Source organism: Oncorhynchus mykiss, chromosome 14 (assembly GCF_013265735.2).
Source record: "Oncorhynchus mykiss isolate Arlee chromosome 14, USDA_OmykA_1.1, whole genome shotgun sequence".
NCBI lineage: Eukaryota > Metazoa > Chordata > Actinopteri > Salmoniformes > Salmonidae > Oncorhynchus > Oncorhynchus mykiss.
The window spans coordinates 4,340,359-4,366,826 of record NC_048578.1 but is presented as its reverse complement, the minus strand read 5'-3'; the positions used below and the strand labels follow the sequence as shown (position 1 = coordinate 4,366,826).

Below are 26,468 nucleotides of genomic sequence, written 5' to 3'. Positions count from 1 at the left end.
GATGGCTGCCGTTTTACGGCCCCCTAACCAATTGTGCTATTGTGTGTGTTTTTGTTGCGTTATTTGCTAATTGATTTGTACATAATGTTTCTGCCACCGTCTCTTACGACTGAAAAGAGCTTCTAAATATTAGGACATTACTCACCTTGTATTCGAGGAAGATTTTTTCTTTAATGAGTCGGACGCAAAGGATTTACTTCAGACACCTGACAAGGCCCTCATCCCCATAATTCGCAGGAGAAAGAGACAGAGATATTTGGGACGTAAGTCGGGGGTGCCTTGTAAGGATCCGACGGTGAGTAGGTAGGTAATCTGCCTTTACCATCAGTCCTATTAGCCAACATACAACCATCGGATAATAAAATAGACAAGGACGCATATCCTACCAACGGGACGTTTCACCGAGTCGTGGCTGAAAGACAACATGAATAACATACAGCTGGTGGGTTTTAAGCTGTATCGGCAGGATAGGACAGCCGCCTCTGGTAAGACAAGGGGTGTCGGTCTATGTATATTTGTAAACAACAGCTGATGCACAAAATCTAATGAAGTCTTGAGGTTTTGCTCGCCTAATGCAAAGTATCTCATGATACGCTGTAGACCACACTATTTACCAAGAGAGTTTTCATCTATATTCTTCGTAGCCGTCTATTTACCACCACAAACCAATGCTGGCACTAAGACCGCAATCAATGAGCTGTATACGGCCATAAGCAAACAGGAAAATATTGATCCAGAGGAGGCCCTTCTAGTGGCCGGGGACTTTAATGCAAGCAAACTTAAATTGGTTTTCTACCAGCATGTTAAATGTGCAACCCGAGGGAAAAAAACTCGAGACCACCTTTACTCCAAACACAGAGACGCATACAATGCTCTCCCTCACCCTCCATTTGTCAAATCTGACCATAATTCTATCCTCCTGATTCCTGCTTACAAGCAAAAACTAAAGCAGGAAGCACCTGTGACTCGGTCAATAAAATGTGGTCAGATGAAGCAGATGCTAAGCTACAGGACTGTTTTGCTAGCACAGACTGGAAAATGTTCTGTTATTGATGAGTCCACCATCACAGTCACTGGCTTCATCAATACGTACATTGATAATGTCGTCCCCACAGTGACTGTATGTACATACCCCAAACAGAAGCCATGGATTACAGGCAACATCTGCACTGAGCTAAAGGGTAGAGCTGCCGCTTTCAAGAAGCGGGACTCTAACCCGGAAGCTTATAAGAAATTCCGCTATGCCCTCCGTAGAACCATCAAACAGGCAAAGTGTCAATACAGGACTAAGATTGAATCGTACTACACTGGCTCCAACACTCGTCGGATGTGGCCGGGCTTTCAAACTATTACAGACTTTAAAGGGAAGCACAGCCACGAGCTGCCCAGTGACACGAGCCTACCAGAAGAGCAAAATTACTTCTATGCTCGCTTTGTGGCAAGCAACACTGAAACATGCATGAGAGCATGAGCTGTTCTGGACAACTGTGTAGTCACGCTCTCCGTAGCCGATGTGAGTAAAACCTTTAAACAGGTCAACAATCACAAGGCCGCAGGGCCAGACGGACTACCAGGACATGTACACCGAGCATGCACTGACCAATTGGCAAGTGTCTTCACTGACATTTTCAACCTGTTCCTGACTGAGTCTGTAATACCAACATGTTTCAAGCAGACCACCATAGTCCCTGTGCCCAAAAATGCTAAGGTAACCTGCATAAATGACTACTGACCCGTAGCACTCATGTCTGTAGCCATGAAGTGCTTTGAAAGGCTGGTCACGGCTCACATCAACACCATTATCCCAGAAACCCTAGACCCACTGAATTTGCATACCATCCCAACAGATCCACAGATAGTCGTGAAGAGGGCACGACAAAGCCTATTCCCCCTCAGGAGACTTGGCATGGGTCCTCAGATCCTAAAAAAGTTATACAGCTGCACCATCGAGAGCATACTGACTGGTTGCATCACCGCCTGGTATAGCATCTGGCCTCCCACCACAAGGCACTACAGAGGGTAGTGTGTACGGCCCAAGCTTCCTGCCACCCAGGACCTCTATACCAAGCGGTGTCAGAGGAAGGCCCTAAAAATTGTCAAAGACTCCAGCCACCCTAGTCATAGACTGTTCTCTCTGCTACCGCATGGCAAGCGGTACTGGAGCGCCAAGTCTAGGTCCAAAAGGCTTCTTAACAGCTTCTACCCCCCAAACTAAAAGACTCCTGAACAGCTAATCAGATGGCTACCCAGACTATTTGCATCGCCCCCCCCCCCCCCCCCCTCCTTCCTCTCCCCTCTTATACGCTGCTGCTACTCTCTGTTTATTATTTATGCATAGTCACTTTAACTCTACCTACATGTACATATTTCCTCAATTACCTCAACTAACCGGTACCCCCCGTACATTGACTCTGTACCAGTACCCCCTGTATATAGCCTCGCTACTGTTATGTTACTGCTGCTCTTTAATTAGTTGTTATTTCGATTTCAGGTTTTTTACTTACATTTTTTTTAGTCAACACTTAATTTTATTAAAACTGCATTGTTGGTTAAGGGCTTGTAAATAAGCATTTCACTGTAAGGTGTGTTGTATTCAGCCCATGTGACAAATAACATTTACTTTGATTTGTATCCTCAAACTTTGGTATAATACTATTCCCATAATCTCCATAATCTCCATACTGTTCCCTTTCAATTGGTACCATGGGTATGCATATGCTTATCATATTCCTTCTGTAAGAAACAGTTGAATTTAGTCCATATAGGACATTCCCACGAGTGTAAAGGGTTAGTTGTGACAGGAAAGATTATGAATTTCAGCAAAGTCATCAGTCAGAGTTCACATTTTTTCATAGCACTGGCTTCTTGTACTGCCAAATGTCTTACGTGGGTACAATTTTTCATGTATAACCCGTCCCCGGAAAAGTAAGTCACTCTCTGTAAAGAAACATTTTAGTAGAAAGGGAGTGAAGTTATATGTGAGGCGCTCTGATATCACTGACAGATGTGATAAATCACGCTAGAAGACATTAATAAAAATAAAAAAATCTGTCCAAACAATGTCTAATGTAAAACTCAGCCTTTCTCTGCCTTTTCTCTGCTGCTTGAGCTGACAATTATTTGCCAGTCCATCCCCGGGGTTCGTTTTTTTTATCAATGGAGATTTTGACAGCTTTGTTAGGCGCATTACTATAGGGATTCAGCACCACGGGCTGGACACATGCCTGGATGTTTCATCGTTTTTCATTTGGCAATAGGTTTCAATCAAAGTCAGCTTATCAGGACCACATTCGCATGAGCTGAATTAATACTCTCATTGTCTACGAAAGCAGTCTCTAAAGCTTTGCTCCAAAAACCAGCAATCACATGTAGGCTACACTGGAAACACGTTATTAACGCATACTTCTGATACCAGCTATAAACCTATTATGTCTATGTCATGTAGACAAAATTATGACCAGGTCAGGAGGGTAGTCAAATCAAATCAAAATAAATTGGAGTAGTCACATGCACCGAATACAGTGAAATGCTTACTTTCGAGCCCCTAACCAACAATGCAGTTTAAAGAAATAGGGATGAGAATAAGAAATAAAAGTAACAAGGAATTAAAGAGCATCAGTAAAATAACAATAGCGAGGCTATATACAGGGGGGTACCGGTACAGAGTCAATGTGCAGGGGCACCGGTTAGTCGAGGTAATATGTACATGTAGGTAGAGTTATTAAAGTGACTATGCATAGATGATAACAACAGAGGGTAGCAGCGGTGTAAAATAGGGGGAGGGGGCAATGCAAATAGTCTGGGTAGCCATTTGATTAGATGTTCAGTCTTATGGCTTGGGGGTAGTTGGTCTATATGTAAGGAGTGCTCTTGTCATAAAAAAGCTCATGTTCTGTATGATGCTATTTCAAGGATATTTCCATAGAAACGGATCCTCCTGATAGGAAGCCTGTCACAGGATATCAAATGAGGGAGAACGTTGAGAAGGTAAGCAGGGAGCAGGGAAAGATGATGCCAGGGGAGGAAGCCTCTGGTTCCTGCAAAGCTGACCACAGGCATCCTTCCCCATGGATTCAGGGACATTAGCCTTCCAATACCATCACCATCCCTCACTCTGCCTTACGTGTATACTGTATGACACCTAGCAGCTACTACATGTGCCAACACTTCATTTAATTAAAGAGTCATGAATAATATCCAATGTGCACATTTCACATTGTATTCTGTATGTGTATCCTTTTCATTATGATGCTATCAAGGACTTAATCAGTATGTCTATCTACTTGGCTCAGACAGGTATTCCATTGATAATTCCATTCCATTGACTACCATATCCTTTTCAAGAGCACACGCGGTCATTGATGCAGTGTACTGTCCTTACCTCTCACTGCCGCTGATATCTACTTCCTCCATCACAGGCATCGGGCCCCCGGAACTTAGATTCATGTCCCCATAAATGCAGAAACTCCCTACGAGACAAGGAGGAATAGAGGTTACTCAGATAGGGCAGTTAGGATTTATGGTGACCTTACAGATATGCCCTGGAAGTTACTCACTGTCCCTAATTTTGTAAGGCTGTCAACAGAAATGTATTTTGAACATCTGCACATATTTGGGGGGGGGGGAGATTTCAAAAGCTAAAGATTAAGGAGACAAAAAAGTATTATTTAATTGTTGAGCATAACAGAAAATATGCCTGAAATTACGCAACATACCAATAACAAATGCACTAAGAGGTTGTGAATTAAATCATTACATGCACCAACAACATTACACAAAGAATATAGCATTGGATGTAATGACTGTAATTAAAATGAAGTGTATGCAAGAACAGTGTAACTGATACTTATTATGCTTTAACTTGCCATAGTCATATAGGCTATTGGTTGCATTTCTTGTTGGGTCACATAATCCCATTTTGTTCAAGAAATTCATTGCGTTCACACCTCCTTTTGGGATACATTAATACAAAATGGCTGCCACATGGTCTATGCAGCAGACCTGAAACACTCCCAGGCAGGAGGAAGTGGTTAAAGCTGCAGAGATGACAATTGGGGTTCTGACTGCTCAGAATATGTGAATGAAAAGTGTCGTGTTTCACCTTTAGTGAGGTGAACAGCTTAACGTGTACATGTATCTGTACCCTCACTTGATATGTTTCCCATGTATTCCAATTTCAGAAATTGCCTTTTGGGAAATGGACAAGGGAATGTTGTATGAATCTCTATGGACTTCGAATGTGTTTTTATAATATGAACATCTTCATAATACAAGGTATTTAGAGTGCCTTCAGAAATGATTCACAACCCTTGATTTTTTTCCACATGTTGTGTTACAGCCTGAATTTAAGATGGATTCAATTCAGATTTTGTGTCACCGGCCTCCACACAATACCCCATAATGTCAAAGTGGAATTATACAGTATTTCTGACACGTTTACAAACAAATAAAACATGTAAAGCTGAAATGTATTGAGTCAATAAGTATTTAACCCCTTTGCTATGGCAAGCCAAAATAAGTTCAGGAGTAAACATGTGCTTAACAAGTCACATAATAAGTTGAATGGACTAATACTGTGTGCAATGATAGTGTTAAACATGATTTGTCAATGACTACCTCATCTCTGTGCCGCAATACACCCAGTCACTACAAAGATACAGTTTTGACTTAAATCGTCTGGAAAAATCTATCGCAAGACATGAAAATGTCTGTCTAGCAATGATCAACAACCAATTTGACAGAGCTTGAAGAATTTAAAAAGAATCATCTGCAAATAGTGTACAATGCAGGTGTGCAAAGCTCTTAAGAGACTTACCTGGAAAGACTCACAGCGGTAATCACTGCCAAAAGTGCTTCTACAAAGTATTGACTCAGGGGTGTGAATACTTAAATTGGATATCTCTGTATTTCATTTTGAATACATTTGTACAAGTAAAAATGTACTCCATTTTGAATTCAGGCTGTAACACAACAAAATGTGGAATAAGTCAAGGGGTGTGAATACTTTCTGAAGGCGCTGTACATAATATATTATTATCTCCAGAGCAATAAGGTACTGTACTGTATGTATGTGTCATTTATCTCAAGTTCATGTAATAATAGCAGTTTGATTATGGAAAACATTATGCAAATAGTATTTACGGAGATTAATTATGCTGTAGTTTACATTCTGGTGCTATTGCAATTCCTATAGTAAACTATTTTAAACGTTTTATGAACTTCGGTAGTGCTCAGATTATCATCACAAATGTATGAAACGGCTGTGAGCAAAACGATGATGCGTAACTACCAACTGGACATTGGACTCAGTGAATCCGAGGGATAGAAATCCTGCGATGGTCTGTGCATTTCATTGCAATTACCATGGGCCGGCTGGTTAGCCCAGAATTTAGAGCATTGGGCTAGTAACCAAACGGTCGCTGGTTCGAATTGCCGACCCGGCAAGGTTGACAAATCTGCCGTTCTTCCCTTGAGGAAGGCAGTTAACCCACAACAACAACTGCTCCCCGGGTGCCGATGACGTGGAAGTTGATTCAGAGGATAGGTTAAATGCAGAAGACACATTTCGGGTTGAATGCATTCAGTTGTGCAAGTGACTAGGTATCCCCTTCCCCACCTACAAGAGGTAGATTTAAGAGATAAAATGAAGTATTATTCTTTTTCTCTCATTCTGCCATTGGTGTTGCATTGATTTGACTAAGCCACTGTATCTGTGTTAGTTGAATAATTCAAATGAATAACCTTGTAATATTGTTGACAAAAGCACTCACCCTGTAATATTAAGAATTCTTCTCATTAACATGGAAACTATTTTTACTGTCGTTTATGTATGAGGCACTGATGTAAAGTCTGATTAGAACTGACAACGGATGACACATTTACACCTAGAGAGCTTATCTGATTCATTCTCCTTTGAGCCCCGAAGCAGCGGGCAGGTCTTGAAGAAGGGCTGTCCTGGGTGCAACGTATTCATAACGGACCATTCTGGTATATTTGCAACTCTGTTACTGTATGTGTTATTTGGTTTAGTATTAAATGATTTGTGGCAGTCATCAAGAAACGTCTGGCTCCACACCCAAACGCATCAGTTAGCATTACTGGGCCTTTGCCTTTCAGCATGAAAATGGAAATCTCTGATGTGCTTACACCTGGGAAAGAGATTGAGCATGGAAGCAATATTTACAAGGAAACATTGATGCTAATGGCTTTCTCAGGACCGTTATGGGGCAGTATTGGGGAGGAGAAGCTCTTAGTAATAGCTGGAATGGAGTAAATGGAATGGTATCGAACACATCACACACGTAGTTTCCATGTGTTTGATACCATTCCATTTACTCCATTCCAGCCACTATGATGAGCCGTCCTCCCCTCAGCAGCCTCCTGTGGAAGATATTGTGTCATTCACTGCTCTAGGTGGAGAGAGTACTCCAGTCGTAACTGTCCAGCGGAGGTCCTTGAATCCCTGCCCTCCAGACAGGGTGTTACTCTCGTACTCTCACAGGTGGTCTCTCTCCAGGCACACGGAGGACACAGACAGACACGCCACACACATACTGTACGTTGCGCACGTACACACACGCACGTACACACACACACACACACGCACGCACACACACACACACACACACACACACACAATGTCACACCACACAGGTATTCCATTCACAAGAATGGTCATCGCAGAACCAGCGCAATACGGTAGATGCACACCAGTCGGCATGCTGAAATTGTGTCAGCACTGCAGCACTGTTAAATCAGCAAAAATATACCAACACTGCTGCTAGTTTGTCTGACTGTCTGCACGGAGTCTGGATTGTATCAATTTGGAATAGAAAAGGTAGACCAGACAGGGTTTGTCTAGAGTTGCGTCACATACCAGTCTGCCCTTGTTTTCATTAGTGTGCTTGCTGAAAGCAAGAACCTTCTAGCACTCTTACATACTCAGATTATTTTTTATATTTATTCTGCTGCTTTAGCACTTAAACTGCTTAAGCTATCAACAATAAACATCGTTTAGACTGGCCCAACTTAGATTGCTTGAGAAAATCTTTTTGATACTATTTAAACGTATTTAATATTTAAATGAGCTCCCAACGCATTTCAATGGCAATAAAGGTGCCATAGACTTGAATGGTAAAAACTTTGAAATGCTACTCCTCTTGAACCGTTTAAGCTATCAACACCAAACCAAATTGAAATGTGTGGACTGACCCAACTTATATTAATTGTATACAGCTTTTTAATATTTAGACTTTTTGAACTATAAACATTTTCAATTTGCACAAATTAACAGGTTTGAATGAGAACCATAGGAATATCGTGGCACAGTTGCAATTCAAAAGGGTCCTGCTCCTTGGCTAATTCATTTTACAAGACCAACTATGAAAACGTTCAATTAAAATGTGCAAACATTTGCATATATTAACCCATCAACAATAGTAGTAAGTCTTGACCAGTTCAAGTTAGAGACGCCAAACCAACTTTCACATGTTCAGGCTAGCCTATCAATCAATCAATCAATCAATCACTCAATCAATCACTCAATCAATCAATCAATCAATATTTCCATCTACCTACCGTTTCAACTATAACCAGTCACTACCATTCCTACTGCAGTCACTATTACTACCATAACTACTTTCACAACCATAAATACTTTAAGACAAGCTAACAAGCACACCCATTTTCTTTAGGGAATTTCTAGTTAAACACACATTTTATTACTTTCAAGAGCATTTCTGAAAACTCTTTTTTACATTTTGATAAGTAAAAAAAAATCTGTATGAACCTAATTTATTTTACTTGCTTTGAGATCCAGTGATGTTATAATGTGTTTGTATAATTTCTTTCTTCCCTTTTCTTCACTAAAAAAAAACACATTTGGGATAAACTGGACAGCGTTAGCATGGAGCATTCTTTGACTTCATTACCCATCTGTCTGGAAAACTGTCAAATGTGTTTGATTACACAGTGTGCCCAAGCTACATTTTATTGCTTACATTAATATTTCAAGAACTGACAATGTGTAGCCATTTCATATGTGAAAGGTACGATAGAATTGGAACTTCTGAGAGGTGAGATCAGGGGTGTCAAACTGCTTAATTGCGCATCTTATAATATGCCCGTAACCAGATATCAAAAACTTTGTGAGGAACAGAGAGAAAGGCCTTTCATTTTAAGATGAAAACCAATTAAATAATGACACCCTTTCATCTAAATCCCCCCCATTCCCTTTTATAATGACGCATTTCAAACTAAGCAATATCTCATCCTTTGTCTCTTCTGAGATACACTGAGTTAAACTCCGACCTCTGTTAGCTGATGCTGGAATCGAGATGGAGCCCCAGCCACCTTGCCATCTGGCTCAGGTTTCCCCTAGCTGTGACCCTGTGGTTCAAAGCTTTAATCCCCCACCCTAATCAGGACCTTCTAGTGCCAGCTAACCTGACCTCTGACCTCACACTTGACACATTTTTCCAAATCATTTGACTGCTTCCTGTTCCTGATCTTAGCTATGACCCAGACAGCTTATCCTAGGACCTCTAGCTGATCTCTGATTTCAAGTGTCCCTTTTACTCACGTTCTATATTCATGTAATCACTATTAACAATTTTCAGATATTAATTTTAAAAAATTGCTTACCATGGTATAATGATATTTCATATATTCATCCTCAACAACATGAAGATACTTTACTTCCAACTTTCCCTTATCTAATTCTGTGCACTACAGCTGCCTTGCCAGGCACAGAGGGACCCATGTGTGTCAGGTATAAGCCAGCCTGTTGCTGTTTGTTGGGCGATACCAAAAAAAGCAGCATAATTTCAAGGGAGCTTCCTCATTATACAGAAAACTACACACACTTTCCCACTCCTCGATGGATTTGGATTTAATGATGGTCTTGGGGCTCCTCATGCTCTAACTTGTGCTCCTCCTGTCTCATATTTACTGAGTTCCCCTGCCTGTCACCAACGCCCTCAGCTCTGCTCTGGGCATGTGGATGCAGCCAAGTATTAAGAGCAATTTGCCAAACCATTAATAATGCACATCATGTGGATACAGTGTGCACCCATGCATCCAGAATGTGTCTTTATCATGCCAATACAGAGTTCTCAACACAGTAAATATCTTAATCACATTTTCCTGAAAATATGGAACAACTCATTACATTTCATTAGAAGAGTGTAATTATTGATTATGGCGTCAGTAGGCTAAACAACAATCCCAGTCATGTAATCTGGGAGAGATTACAGAGAGACATTTCTGCTGTGACTATACCTAAAAAAAAATACTCTCAGGTTGTTTATCAGCATGATATTGATTCACGATAATACAAGACATTATAATTATATTTTATAGATACTTGCACCCCAAATGTGAATAAGAAGAGCGGTTCAAGGGCATCGAATTGACTGCAGGTGATTTTATGAAGAATAAATAAAAACACATTTAATGGCACTCTAAATATGCCTGAGTAGATATTAAGTACAACCTCTACTGTGATGGATGTCAAACTACTCAATAAAGCAAACACTCCGATTTGAAGTGATCACCAAATGTTCAAAATAGAAATAAACTGTAGTAGTGTGTTTCATCAGTATTACCTAGAGCTGCTATTAATTGAGAACTCATCTGTTTATAGAAAACCAGCTGCAGGAGTAGGACCAATAAAAACACCAGACTTTCGAGAAGTGCCTTGAGAGGAATACACTCATTGTAGGGATCAATATTCTGACTCCGAGCTCTTTAAATTACATGGCCAAATATATAAAAGTCAAAGATGACCCAAAAGGTCACTGGATCGAATCCCCGAGCCGACAAGGTAGAAAAATCGGATGTCAATTACGGCTCATCACTATAGTAATACAGACTGTAGCAGGGTTATTCAACTCTTACCCTATGAGGTCCAGAGCCTGCTGGTTTTCTGTTCTACCTGATAATTAATTGCACACACCTGGTGTCCCAGGTCTAAATCAGTCCCTGATAAGAACTGGTTTCTAGGTCCAGAGTTGAGTTTTATAGTATACTGTATATCCCATTGACTGTTCGCACGTCAAAATGAAAGAAATCCAAAGAAAAGTAACATTAAAACAGTGAGGGAGTGCTAAAGTGATATACAGTGGGGTCCAAAATGATTGACAGCCTTGATAAAGATAAGCAAAAAATACTGTATAAAAATACAGTAATTAAAATGCTGAGCTATATTGTGTGTTAAAAAATTGGGAATGAGAATGCATAAGCAGCTAAAGAACCCCATACCTACTGTAAAATATGGTGTTAGATATTTTAGGTTAAGGGCTGTTTGTTTACACTGGTCCTGGGGCCCTTTTTAAGGTCAACAACATAATTAACTTTAGCTCTAAGCCTGGTTGGACATTTTAGCCAAAAACCTGCTGTCAGGAGGCTGAAACTTGGTCGCAATTAGATCTTCCAGCAAGACAATAACCCCAAGCACACTTCTTTTTTTTTTTATCCACAAAGATATTATTAATTGACTACAAAATCAGTTTCCGGACTTGAACCCCATTGAAAACCTGTGGTTTGAATTGAAGAGGGCAGTCCATAAGCCCAGATGAAAGATATCAAGGATCTGGAAAGATTCTATATGGAGGAATGCGTTCTCCAATCTCATAATTTTTTTATCCTTGAAAGGTGAGGTATTGAAAGATATTGAAAACAAGGATGTCAATAATTGCTAAACAACATCTATTATATGAGTATAAGTAAGATCATTTCCCCATAGAATACAGCACCAGTATTTGAATGATTTATTTGATACAGTCATTTTTGCTCATCTTTATCAAGGGTGTCAGTAATTTCGCACCCCTGTGTATAGTTAAGTGTGCGTTGAGGCCTCCCATCTGGAATGCAGTATCATTATGCGTCATTATAAAATCCCTATACTCGGGGTCCTACTCATTTGAATACCTCTTCAGACATAAATAGTAATAAGCTCAGTCATGTTCCCGGTAGATGGTATTCCTATAACCGTTTGAGTGGCGTTTGAGTGGCGTTGACGCTTACTAAAACCATAAAAGGGCGTAAATCCCAGAAATCCTACTAAGTTGGCCTACGATATCACTATAATGTGCTGATCGAGGTGGTCGTACAGTAACGTGTTAACAAGAGCACAGTACCGACATCACAGACTTGCTTAAGATAAAAGCGGAGGTAGAATGCCTTGTAAAGGTACTTTCATTAAACCACAATCTGACTCCTTCACCTCAGCACGATACAACCTCCTGTCTCACACTGATTAGAATGGATGCCATAGTTTTACAGCCTAACACCTGCTCCAATTTTACGATTCATTAACAGCCGTCTGGGTTCTCTGGTCTCTATTCAAGACCTCTGCGCAAAGTCCAAGGTCTCCCGGAATTTCTAGCATTTCCTATTCAGTAGGACGGTTCTATAGGCTATAGAGTGCCCATGCTCCAATTCTTTCAAAGCACGCCAACCACTATTGTGCTCCCTGACGGCACTGAGTTCTGAATGCAGCAATCTGAGGCACAGTCAACAACGGAAACAATAAACATCCCAGAAGGGTTAAGCATCTTTAATAAATGATGTATGCTGTCAGAGCATCTTAAGAGCCTGCACATTAAAGGTATAAAAATACTTGATTGAGTGAGTTGGAGTCCTAAAACCCCAACCTGGCATACTTTATTTATCCCATTATACTTTACGGCCCATTACATCAGTATAGCCATTTGAAAGTGGCAGACATAGAGGTGCCCCTACACTGCCTGATGTGATATTACTGGGCCATATTCACAAGCATATAATGCCAACTACTGCCGCTGATTAGCGACTGTGAAAAAGTAACAAATATTACTTTTAGGGTCCATTAAGACACTTCAACAATTACATGGTCCTTTATTCAAAGGATTACAAATACAAGTGAAACGGGTAACAACAACTTCATAGAATTCATATTTGATATTCAGGATCAGGCCTTACTAGTCCTTAAGTTATGGTGTCAGGTTTTGGGAAATTCCTTGATCCTGTGACACATACAGTAATGTAGCCCACACTAACAATCAAATGAATAAAACTCTCAATAATGAAACCTAACTATATACAACACAAAGGAATATAATAAAGCAATAGGGTGCAAAGATGAATGAGTCAGTTTATTGGTGCCATAATCCTGGTACCCTTATGCAAGCAATACAAGTGTGGCATGACTATGTGACTGGTTTATAGACCTGATTAAAGACAGGGGACTAAAATGGGAGATTCATGTGGCCGTCTGTCCAAATGCCATGTAGTGTGCAGTTATAAATTCACGACCTAAAATTCCAAGATTAGATCTAATTCCTTTGGTAAGAGTTGGAAACTTGGAACAATGAACCAATGAAAAGTGAAAAACGCTCCAGCCCGTTGCTCTGTGCCAGCTGGTTGAACATGGAGTAGCAGGAACTGGAACAATAATAGCTTATGACAATGATGAAAAATGACAGACAACATTTTTAATTGATTGAGGACAGTTCGAAATGTACTGGGGGGAGGGGGGGGCTGGTCCAAATATAGGGAAGGGCTGTAAAACATTTTTTTTATTTTTTGCTTTGGGAGGGTTGTGTTTTTTTATTGGGCACAGGTGTCACACCCTGATCTGTTTCACCTGCCTTGTGATTGTCTCCAACCCCCACCAGGTGTCTCCCATTACCTCATGTGTATTTATACCTGCGTTTTCTGTTTGTCTGTTGCCAGTTCATCTTGTCCCATCAAGTCCTACCAGCGGCTTCCCTGTGCTCTAGTTTTTGCTTTTCCTAGTCTTCCCAGTTCTGACCTTTCTGCCTGTCCTGACCCCGCCTGCTGTTCTGTACCTGCCTGACTTGACCTACCTGTAACCTAAGCACATTTGAGATCACAGATCACATATATTGGCTATAGTAGGCAATATCATAGAAGTCAACAGCTATATCCATTTACATCAATATCATCGCAGTCAACAGCTATATCCATTTACATCAATATCATCGCAGTCAACAGCTATATCCATTTACATCAATATCATCGCAGTCAACAGCTATATCCATTTACATCAATATCATCGCAGTCAACAGCTATATCCATTTACATCAATATCATCGCAGTCAACAGCTATATCCATTTACATTTAATTTAGCAGACACTCTTATAAAGAGTGACTCATATCAATTTTCATACTTGTTTGTACTGGTCCCCCATGGCAATCGAACCCACAACCCTGGCATTGCAAATGCCATGCTCTACCAAATGAGCCACACAAGACCCACAGTCATATGGAAATGTTATGGTATTTGCTCCACTGGTTTTGTTGGTAGGCCACTCTGATAGGCCTACATTATGTTCAAATAGCCACAATAGCCTATTGGCCACTGTCTGAAACTTTAACTTAAAGCGGATACAGCCTCAGTGTTCACACAATCTGGGCACAGACGTTTAATGTCTATTCCACATTGGTTCAACGTAATTTTATTTAAATGACGTGGACGTTGATTCAAACAGTGTGTGCCCAATGGGCAGTTATTGTGCGCTGGAAGTTTCACAGAATGGAAATTTATGCTCACAAAACCGGTTCTGAGTATACTACTCGGTAATGTCTCTAGATAACAAGGTAGATGAAATTAGGGCAAGGGTTGCTTTCCAGAGAGACATCGGGGATTGTAACATACTATGTTTCATGGAAACATGGCTGTCTTGGGATATACTGTCGGAGTTGGTACAGCCACCGGGGGATTCTTTGTGCGTCGCGCCGACAGATATAAACATATCTCCAGGAAGAAGGGCGGGGGTGTATGATTAACGACTCATGGTGTAATTGTAACAACATACAGGAACTCAAGTCCTTTTGTTCATCTGACCTAGAATTCCTCACAATCAAATACCGACCGTATTATCTATCAAGATAATTCTCGTCGGTTAATGTCACAGCCATGTATATCCCCCCTCAAGCCGATACCACGACGGCACTCAAGGAAATTCAATGGACTTTAAGAAAACAGGAAACCATATATCCTGAGGTTATATTTATTGTAGCTGGGGATTTTAACAATGAAAATTTGAGAACAAGGCTACCTACATTCTATCAGCAAATTAATTGAGGCACTCGTGCTGGCAAAACTCTGGATCACTGCTACTCTAACTTCCACGATGCATGCAAGGCCCTCCCCCACCCTCCCTTCAGCAAATCTGACCATGACTCCATTTTGCTCCTGCCTTCCTATAGGCAGAAACTCAAACAGGATGTACCCGTGACAAGGACTATTCAACGCTGGTCTGACCAATCGGAATCCATGCTTCAAGATTGTTTGATCACTGGGACATGTTCCGGGTAGCCTCAGAGAATAATATTGCTTTATACGCTGATTCTGTGAGTGAGTTTATAAGAAAGTGCATAGGAGATGTTGTATCCACTGTGACCATTAAAACCTACCCTAACCAGAAACCATGGATAGATGGCGGCATTTGTGCAAAAATGAAAGCGCAAACCACCGCATTTAACAATGGAAAGTTGACTGGGAATATGGCTGAATACAAACAGTATAGTTATTCCCTCCGCAAGGCAATCAAAAAAGCTAAATGTCAGTATAGAGACAAAGTGGAGTCGCAATTCAATGACTCAGACACGTGACGTATGTGGCAGGGTCTACCGACAATCACGGACTACAAAAAGAAAATCAGTCAAGGACATCGACGTCTTGCTTCCAGACAAACTAAACACCTTGTTTGCCCGCTTTGAGGATAATGCAGTGCCACCGACACGGCCCGCTACCAAGGACTGTGGGCTCTCCTTCTCCGTGGCCGACGTGAGTAAGACATTTAAAACTTCATTGGGATAGGGGGCAGCATTTTCACTTTTGGATGAAAAGCGTGCCCAGAGTAAACTGCCTGCTACTCAGTCCCACATGCTAATATATGCATATTATTAGAAGTATTGGATAGAAAACACTCGGCAGTTTCTAAAACTGTTTGAATGATATCTGTGAATATAGCAGAACTCATATGGCAGGCAAAAACCTGAGAAAAAATCCAACCAGGAAGTGGGAAATCTGAGGTTGGTCATTTTTCAACTCAGCCCCTATTGAAGATACAGTGGGATATTGGCCATGTTGCACTTCCTAAGACTTCCAATAGATGTCAACAGTCGTTAGAACGTTGTTTCGGGCTTCTACTGTGAAGGGGGGCTGAATGAGAGGGGAATGAGTCAAAGGTCTGGGAGAGAGCCACGGGCTCGTGACACAGTCATGTGAGAGCGACCTGCGTTCCATTGCTTTTCTACAGACAAAGGAATTGTCCAGTTGGAACATTATTGAAGATTTATGATAAAAACATCCTAAAGATTGATTCTATACTACGTTTGACATGTTACTACGGACTGTAACGGAACTTTTTGGACTTTTCGTACAACCTTTCCGGTGGACTTGCCCACGCCTCGTGAGTTTCGATTTGTTTACTAAACGCGCTAACAAAAGGAGGTGTTTGGACATAAATGATTAACTTTATCGAACAAATCAAACATTTATTGTGGAACTGGGATTCCTGGGAGTGCATTCTGATGAAGATCATCAAAGGTAAGTGAATGTTTATAATGCTATTTCTGACTAATGTTGACTACACAACATGGCGGATATTTCTTTGACTGGTTTGGGCTCTGAACGCCGTACTCAGATTATTGTATGGTATGCTTTTTCTGTAAAGTTATTTTGAAATCTGACACAGCGGTTGCATTAAGGAGAAGTTTATCTAAAGTTCCATGAATAATAGTTGTATCTATTATCAATGTTTATTATGAGTATTTCTGTAAATTGATGTGGCTTTCTGCAAAATCACTGCATGTTTTGGAACTACTGAACATAACACGCCAATATAAAATGAGATTTTTGGATATAAATATGAACTTTACCGAACAAAACATGCATGTATTGTGTAACGTCCTATGAGTGTCATCTGATGAAGATCATCAAAGGTTAGTGATACATTTTATCTCTATTTGTGCTTTTTGTGACTCCTCTCTTTGGCTGGAAAAATGGCTGTGTTTTTCTGTGACTTGGTGGTGACCTAAGAATCGTTTGTGGAGCTTTCGCTGTAAAGCCTTTTTGAAATCAGACACTGTGGCTGGATTAACGAGAATTGTATCTTTAAAATGGTGCAAAATACTTGTATGTTTGAGAAATTTGATTTATGAGATTTCTGTTTGAATTTGGCGCCCTGCAATTTCACTGGCTGTTGGCGGAACCCCGTTCCCAGACAGGTTAAACGTGTTAACCCTCACAAGGCTGCCGACCCAGATGGTAGCCTCCTTCACTCATGCTGCCAAACATACCCTCGTAAAACTGACTATCCTGCCAATCCTTGACTTCGGCGATGTCATTTATAAATTAGCCTCCAACACTCTACTCAGCAAATTGGATGCATTCTATCACAGTGCTATCTGTTTTGTCACCAAAGCTCCATATACTACCCACCCTTGTGACCTGTATGCTCTCATTGGCTGGTCCTCACTACATATTCATCACCAAACCCACTGGCTACAGGTCATTTATAAGCCTTTGCTAGGTAAAGCTGCGCCTTATCTCAGCTCACTGGTCACCATAGCAACACCCACCCGTAGCACGCGCTCCAGCAGGTATATTTCACTGGTCATCCCTAAAGCCATCACTTCTTTGGCCACCTTTCCTTCCAGTTCTCTGCTGCCAGTGACTGGAACTAATTGCAAAAATCACTAAAGTTGGAGACTTATATCTCCCTCACTAACTTCAAGCATCGGCTGTCAGAGCAGCTTACCGAACGCTGCAGCTGTACACATCCCATCTGTAAATAGCCCATCCAAACAACTACCTACCTCATCCTCATATTTGCGTTTGTTTTTTTCTGCTCTTTTGCACACCAGTATTTCTACTTGGACATCCTCATCTGCACATCTATCACTCCAGTGTTAATTGCTAAATTGTAATTATTTTGACAACTATGGCCTATTAATTGCCTTACCTCCTTACTTCATTTGCATACACTGTATTCCAATTTTCTATTGTGTAATTGACTGTACGTTTTTTTATCCAATGTGTAACTCTGTGTTGTTGTTTTTGTTTCACTGCTTTGCTTTATCTTGGCCAGGTCGCAGTTGTAAATGAGAACATGTTCTCGACTGGCCTACCTGGTTAAATAAAGGTGAAATACATCTATTATTATTTTATTTTTTTAATCCCTAGCCGCGTCCTCATCGCATGCACAGACCAGCTGGCTGGTGTGTTTATGACCATATTCAATCTCTCCATATCCCAGTCTGCTGTCCCCACATGCTTCAAGATGGCCACCATTGTTTGTGTACCCAAGAAGGCAAATGTAACTGACTGTCGCTCCATAGCACTCACTTCTGTCATCATGAAGTGTTTTCAGTGACTAGACAAGGATCATATCACCTCCACCTTACCTGTCACCCTAGACCCACTTCTATTTGCGTACCGCCCCAATAGGTCCACAGATGATGCAATCTCCATCACACTGCACAAGAGGAATACCTATATAAGAGTGTTGTTCATTGACTACAGCTCAGCATTCAACACCATAGTACCATCCAAGCTCATCATTAAGCTTGAGGCCCTGGGTCTCGCCCCCGCCTTGTGCAATTGGGTCCTGGACTTCCTGACGGGCCGCCCCCAGGTGGTGAAGGTAGAAAACAACATCTCCACTTCGCTGATCCTCAACATTGGGGCCCCACAAGGGTGCGTGCTCAGTCCCCTCCTGCACTCCCTGTTCACCCATGACTGCGTGGCCATGCATGCAACTCAATCATCAAGTTTGCACAACGACGAGACAGCCTATAGGGAGGAGGTGAGGGCACTCAGAGTGTGGTGTCAAGAAAACAACCTCTCACTCAACGTCAACAAAACAAAGGAGATGATAGTGGACTTCAGGAAACAGCAGAGGAAGCACCCCCCTATCCACATCGACAGGGCAGCAGTGGAGAAGGTGGAAAGTTTTAAGTTCCTCGGCATACACATCACGGACAAACTGAAATTGTCCACCCACACAGACAGTGTGGTGAGGAAGGCGTAACAGCACCTATTCAACCTCAGGAGGCTGAAGAAATTGAGCTTGTCACCTAAAACCCTCACTTTAATAATGCCACTTTAATAATGTTTACATATCTTGCATTACTCATCTCATATAGATACATATACTGTATTTTATACCATCTATTGCATCTTGCCAATGCTGCTCAGTCATTGCTCATCCTTATATTTATATGTATATATTCTTATTCCATTCCTTTACTTAGATTTGTGTGTATTATGTCGTTTTTGTGGAATTGTTAGATTAATTGTTAGATTTTGCTGCACTGTCGGAACTAGAAGCACAAGCATTTCGCAATAACATCTGCTAACCATGTGTATGTGACCAATAACATTTGATTTGATTTGAATTTAATTTGGTCAGCGCCAAAAATGTGTAAGGGAACATTGGTCAGTAGCTGGCATGACAGCTCTGTATTGATGTTACACTGATCACTTTGAAAATACTCATCACAATATTAACCCATTTACACCCTATTTAGTACAATATCAAAATGCGCCACAGAACAAATTCTGTTTGGCATAAATGCATGACATTTTGTTTCAATATAGTTAGTACAAGTGTCTAGACAGGCCACATTGAAATAGTAATATTGTCTATCATACTTCCAGTGTCAATCAATGTTGGGATTTTGAGAAAATGGGAAAAAAACAAAAACATTTAAAAGACTTCAGCAAGCGTATTTTGAAATACAATTCAGAAGTATTGTTCAGAAGTATAGTTAGACCTGTTGTAATGATCAGATGTTAATAATTTGTGGTATATAGATTGTCCGGAACAATATACGTATACTGTATATAAAAACCATATCTAAAGAAATCCACACAAACTCGCTTTCACACACACACACACCCCTAGAGTAAATGCGTTGCATAGTATAGCTCTCCCCATCCCCATCATGTGAGATATTGATCACCTCCAGCTCGTGGTTTCAGCCAATCAGACTATCCCTATGCACCCCACATTGCCCATGCACTGATCATGCATAATGTTATTGGTTAGATGCTCTTAGCTAGCCCAGCACTGGCCAGTGGGATCCGTTGCATACTCTCTCAAGCGCATACGTAATAACCGGGCCTAAACTGTATTTTTCCCAGTGTCAGAGCGTGGGTGGACATACGTGCATGGGATGTGTGATTACAAATTCCTGTGTGTGTTAACTCTTTGGCTGCTTTAACCAGTAGAATACGTAGAGCCGGGTCGCTCTTTTTCAAAATAAGAGACTGGAAACTGAGTCATTGTACAGTGTTTTCTCTCTTTCTCAGATATTAAACATGTTCACATCTTTTAATAATTGTCTCGACCAATATATATAAAAACAAAATCTAAAGAAATCCACACACACTCACACATACTCCTAGAGGATAGCGTAAGCAAAGGTTTTGTTCATGTCACAATTTATGCATTCAAAAGGGGATTCAATTCATTATCTGAACTACCCACACTTAATCACACATACCACAGCAAAATGTAAACAAATAACAATTCTACAGTTCCTACAAACTTAACATTCAATCAAAGAAACCAGTCAGGACATCAGACTAAACAAGATTAGCTTCAAAGACATGTATTTGTAAATAAATTCAGAACGGTTGTGCTTTCCCACCAGGTGTTGCTTGTGTGTTTGTGTGTGTGTATATCTGTGTATGTGTGTAAACATGTGTGTTTGTGAGAGAGAGATAGAGAGAGAGAGAGGAAGAGGGAGGATGCTGTATCATGCCTCTCCATTGACTTGTACTGGATTTGCTTCTGCTATATAATATACTCTATGAGTGTGTGTGAGAGAGAGAGTATGGGTATTTCTTTAGATATTGTTCATACACTGACTGTACAAAACATTAGGAACACCTTCTTAATATTAAGTTGCACCCCCTGTTGCCCTCAGAACAGCCTCAACTTGTTGGTCATGAACTCTACAAGGTGTTGAAAGCGTTCTAAAGTGATGCTGGCCCATGTCGACCCCAACGCTTCCCACGTTTATGTCAAGTTGGCTGGATGTCCTTTGGGTGGTGGACCATTCTTGATACACACAGGACACTGTTGAGTGTGAAAAACCCAGCAAGTGTTGCAGTTCTTGACACACTCAAACCCGGTGCACTTGACACCTACTGCCATATCCCATTAAACGGCACATACATATTTTGTCTTGCCCGTTCACCCTTACACATACACAGTCCATGTCTCAATTGTCTCAAGGCTTAAAAATCCTTCTTTAACATGTCCCCTCCCCTTCATCTACACTGACTGAAGTGGATTTAACAGGTTACATCAATAAGGGATCACAGCTTTCACCTGGATTCACCTGGTCAGTCTATGTCATGGAAAGAGCAGGTTTTCTTAATGTTTTGTACACTCAGTATATATACTGTTTATACACAGTACCAGTCAAATGTTTGGGCACACCTACTCATTCAATAGTTTTTCTCTATTTGTACTATTTTCTACATTGTGGAATAACAGTGAAAATATCAAAACGATGGAATAGCACATATGGAACCATGTAGTAACTAAAAAAGTGTTAAACTAAACAAAATATCTTTTACATTTTAGATTTGTCAAAGTAGCCACCTTTTTCCTTGATGACAGCTTTGCCCACTCTTGCACACCTGTTAATTGAAATGCATTCCAGGTGACGACCTCACGAAGCCAGTTGTGAGAATTCCAAGAGGGTGCAAAGCTATAAAATAGATTTTGATTTGTTTCACAAAAACTCACATTGTAGAAAAACGCTTTGACCGATTGTAAAACCTTCTTCAGATGTGTCCATCAGCAAAGCTCAGAGAACAAGGGCACCAAAGGAAATGATTAATTTCCGTTATGGACATGAATGGGTTAAAAATGATACTAATAGAGAGAAATAGTAATGGCATCTTTGTGTAGGCACTACCTTCGCCATGGTTCGTTGGACAGAGACTATGGAGACAATGAATGCCGTTTTTGGGGGGATAATAAGGCATGTGCTAAACAGGCTTAGGAGATTTTATACGTTTTGTTCTATGAGATAATCTTCCTCAGCTAACGTCGCTTTTTGTGATTTGCTATGAATTTATGTCATATAAAAAAACACAAAGCACATAAAGACTTCATAATTCATAAAGGTGATGTTAACTGACTGCTATTATCTCATAGAACAAAATGCATAAGATCTCCTAAGCCTGTGTTAACCTCGGACGTTATTTCCAGCATTTATCTCATAAACCCCATTCCATCCCCATTCATTTTCCCTATGGAGATGGCTGAACGAACCAGAGGTAACTCACTTCCCTTTATGACTACAGGCTGGCGAGCTCTATACATTCACATAGTTTTATGTCACGCAGTATCCAGCTGAGTTAATTATGAATGTTTCTTTCCTGTTTTTTTTTTCCCCCTCACGAAACACTAACATTAGAGGTATTTCTGAAGGAACTCACCAAAAATAAAGCTCATTAATGCTTTATTTTAACTCTGCACACTAAACAATAGCTTTTCACCAGACACATCTATCAACATCATATCTGAAGATTACATTTTACGATAGTTAAATAAATAACTGCAAATAACTCACCCCCACGAAACTCTTTATGGGAGTTGACATTGGTCATGTGTCATCCTGAATAAGACTAGATTGAATTTTCTCTCAACATAAAGTCCCATAAACCTTTGTAAAGTAGGCTACAGTGCATATTTGTGATATTACTCAATGCAACACACTGGAGAACGAAATTGAGTTGAACAGTCCAGGGAGGACATAGCTATGTGTATTTCCAGAGGTCATGGCGTTGAGGACAGAGTGGCAGGCTTCTCATCCTGAGGTAATAAAGTGCTTCTCTACCACTGCCAGTATAAACTACCATGGTTTCGCACTTGCAGTGCATTAAGGGTAAACACAGCTCACAGTTTGCTGTCTGGGTTTCATGGACTCGTGTCTAAGTGTTAGGCCCGGAGCTTTTTTAGAATTTGTAAGGCCAAGGAATTCTTACATGAAATGCTTACTTACGTCATCCATCGTAAGTAAGCATTTCCCGGTAAATGACACACCTGTTGTTTTCGGTGCATGTGACAAATAACATTTGACTTGATTTGATGAACTGCCTTCACCGAGTGTAGGCCTTTTATGCATTGCACTTCTAAAAAAAAAAAAAATAGGCTCTTGTAAAGTTTCTTGTATGTGAAAGGCAGGTTCTCAATAAGCAAGATATAGCATAGGGCTACCGTTGATATGGCGTTATAGGGACTGAAAAAAATAATTTGCCTATGTTTGGAGAAACGGGCCTTTTGTAAGCAGACAAGAGGCAAAAAGACACAAGTAGACCATTTAGAAACCTTCTGGCCAGGATAAGAGAGACACCAGACGCATTGCTGTTGAACCAGCTTTTCGTTACAGTAGGGTCGAGTTAGTCTACTAACGACTGTTTTTTTAATTAAATTCAATTCAATTAAATGGAAAACAAGCTATTGTTAAGGGACAATAACTTCAATGTTTCTAAAATAGTGTCACCAGATTATCTCATGTCTCATTCCGTGATGGGCATACGGCCTACAAGGAGGGTTTTTTACACACGTCCAAAATTATAACACGAGCTGGATAAAATAACATAGTCTAATAGCCTACATAGATCAAATGGGGATGTCCACTCACTGTTTTGCTGTTGCCAAACTTGATCTTTAAATAAAGCTTTGGTGATTAAGAATGATTTCAAAGTGGTCACACGAGCCGAACCCTTCATCTATCGTCTTGACTACTTGGCGAATGCATTGGACATGTTTCAAAGTTTCTTTTAAAATGACTGCATTTCTATTAGCAACTGTCTGGTGTATAACAATATAATACTGTAGTCATACTCAGATACAACTTTTCTTTAAAGGATTGACAATACTATTAAATTGCTGATGTTCGACAGTGAATAAATAATTGTTTATTGTAGAGCAACTTTTTTCATCTCAAATAATCTGTGCCTGGGGAACATTAATGAAAACAAACTACATAAGAGCCATTTGTTTGGGAGAATACATCACTGAGGCTAAGTTTATGTTGCCTTTCCTTTTTTTAACTAGGCAAGTCAGTTAAGAACAAATTGTTATTTTCAATGACGGCCTAGGAACAGTGGGTTAACTGCCTGTTCAGGAGCAGGACGATTGATTTTTTTTTTACCTTGTCAGCTCGGGGATTTGATCTTGCAACCTTTCGGTCACTAGTCCAACGCTCTAACCACTAGGCTACCTGGCACCCCATACCTGACGTCATCCATCCAATATAAGAGCAGGTGCTGTAGCAACAAAGACGATTAATAAAGGCAATGATGTGTATAATGAAAATCAGACAAGGCTCTCCTTAAAATGCTCCTATCCCCGTGGCAAAAGTATTTAGAACTAGTTTTAGTTCTCCCATTGGCACGTGTCTCTCGTTTAAGAATTTTACCAAATTACATTTTCATTTCAGATGGCGGACAAATCGATCTGCCGTATAACATGCGGAACGCTTTAACATTCCAGAGGAACCTATAAACTGGAGATTTGTTCAATCAAGTCTAGCTCAGACAGAGAACAATCCCTCTCAAGAGGGGAGAGAGAGTCACCCAAGCTTATGCAGGGCCAGGCTCTGGGGAATACATGCGGAAGCACAAGTACTTGGTTCTCGAGTTTGTTTTCTATCTACTGGTTGTCTGAGGCAGATCACAGCACGACTTTCTGCGTATTTGTCCTGTTCGTTTCATCTCCTCCAGTCGGTCCAAGGAACTGATTACCACTGCGGTCTTCTCCTCTCTCACTTCTGGAAGTTATTGGGCCAGCAGACTAAAAGTTTAGGTTCCCAAATGTTTCTGTGGTATAAACAATCCCTAGTGAGTTTTTAACAGGGATTTTTGTTTCACTGACTAAATTCCGGAGTTCATTACACTGACGTATTCAAATCCACCCCAAGAGCACTTACCCCTCCATAGAGAAATCAATATCATAATCAGTTTTTTACATGTTTGTTGTCATTGATTTCCATTAGTCACACGTTGCAAAAATAAACACTCCTGTTTCTCTTGGACTAAACTCTAGGGGATAGATAAACAGTCTAGCCGCTACCAAATATGTCCACCATTCCAATCCCAAATGTTAAAAAAAACTAAACATTATTTTCCGGAGATCTGAAAAAAGTGTGGAGCAAGTTCTTAGAAAACAAAGTACCAAGAAAACAAAGCATTATTTTCCTCATCACACTCTATTCTGTGGCTACTATAATTCAAATGCCAACTGACACCTGCTCACTCAAGTTTCTATGATGGTTACAGTTTTTTACAATCACTTTGGTGCAATTTTCACAAGTATGTGGTACATTTTCACAACTCTCAGCACAAATATCTTAACAGATCCTAAAAATGGCTCATGTTTCAAAACTCCAAGCAATTAATTGACTGAGTACAACAAACAATTCACAAAGTCACTTGTTAACTGTACCAAATCTCTCTTTCAATTTCGATACCTATTCAATCTTTCCTGTGGTAGTCCTCATGAGAGCCAGTTTCATCATAGCGCTTGATGATTCTTGCGACTGCACTTGAAGAAACTTTCAAAGTTCTTGAAATGTTCCGGATTGACTGACCTTCATGTCTTAAAGTAATGATGGACTGTAATTTCTCTCTGCTTATTTTAGCTGTTCTTGCCATAATATGGACTTGGTCTTTTACCAAATAGGGCTATCTTCTGTATACCACCCCTACTTTGTCACAACAAAACAGATTGGCTCAAATGCATTAAAAAGGAAAGAAAATCCACAAATTAACTTTTAACAAGGCACAGCTGTTAACTGAAATGCATTCCAGGTGACTACCTCATGAAGCTGGTTGAGAGAATGCCAAGAGTGTGCAAAGCTGTCATCAAGGCAAAGGGCGACTACTTTGAAGAATCCCATCTGTTGGGGACTGTTGGGATTGGGATTTTAATGATGCCAGAACACTGGTGAAACAGAAATACAAGCGAGAGGATTGCAAGTGGAGATGTTTTAGTGAAGATATGTTACTGTGACCATAGACATAGTGAGGTGCGGTTCCAGCACCTTTGTGGTGGCACAAGTAGCATCACCCATGTGGGTGTTACACATGGACGTAACTACATATCAGGACACCTAGGTCCGGACCTTTTTCAAATTTGTATAATGTACAGTATATTGTACACAGTAAAGAAAATCAATTGCGGGTCAACATCTAAATATTGTTCCCAGCATTGATCAAAGCTCAGAATGCTTATATTTTTGATCTGACTGAATTCTATTTACATCTGCCTCTCTGCGAACGAGTGGAATCATTTACAGTGGTTTGTTATGTTATGTCCGCCTGCATCCCACGGATTTGCCTCCCATATTTCCCATTTTAGCAGCACATTCAGCACTCTGTCAAACAACTAATTCTCGTGGCACAAGCAGAGGGCGACGTGAAACG

General features: G+C 40.5%; 1 protein-coding gene across 3 annotated transcripts in view; it reads right to left on the bottom strand.

The window, feature by feature from the left end:
- The window catches only part of LOC110488581 (5-hydroxytryptamine receptor 4-like), a 150,065-nt gene that overhangs the window by 110,784 nt on the left and 12,813 nt on the right, over nucleotides 1-26,468 (bottom strand). For all 3 annotated transcript variants that reach the window (XR_005035901.1, XM_036942714.1, XM_021560849.2), the window contains exon 2: nucleotides 4,382-4,469. Coding sequence is in view for 2 of the 3 variants with exons in the window: in XM_036942714.1 (XP_036798609.1) it covers nucleotides 4,382-4,446 (65 nt within the window). In the remaining variant the exon portion in view is untranslated. The remainder of the gene's footprint in view (nucleotides 1-4,381; nucleotides 4,470-26,468) is intronic.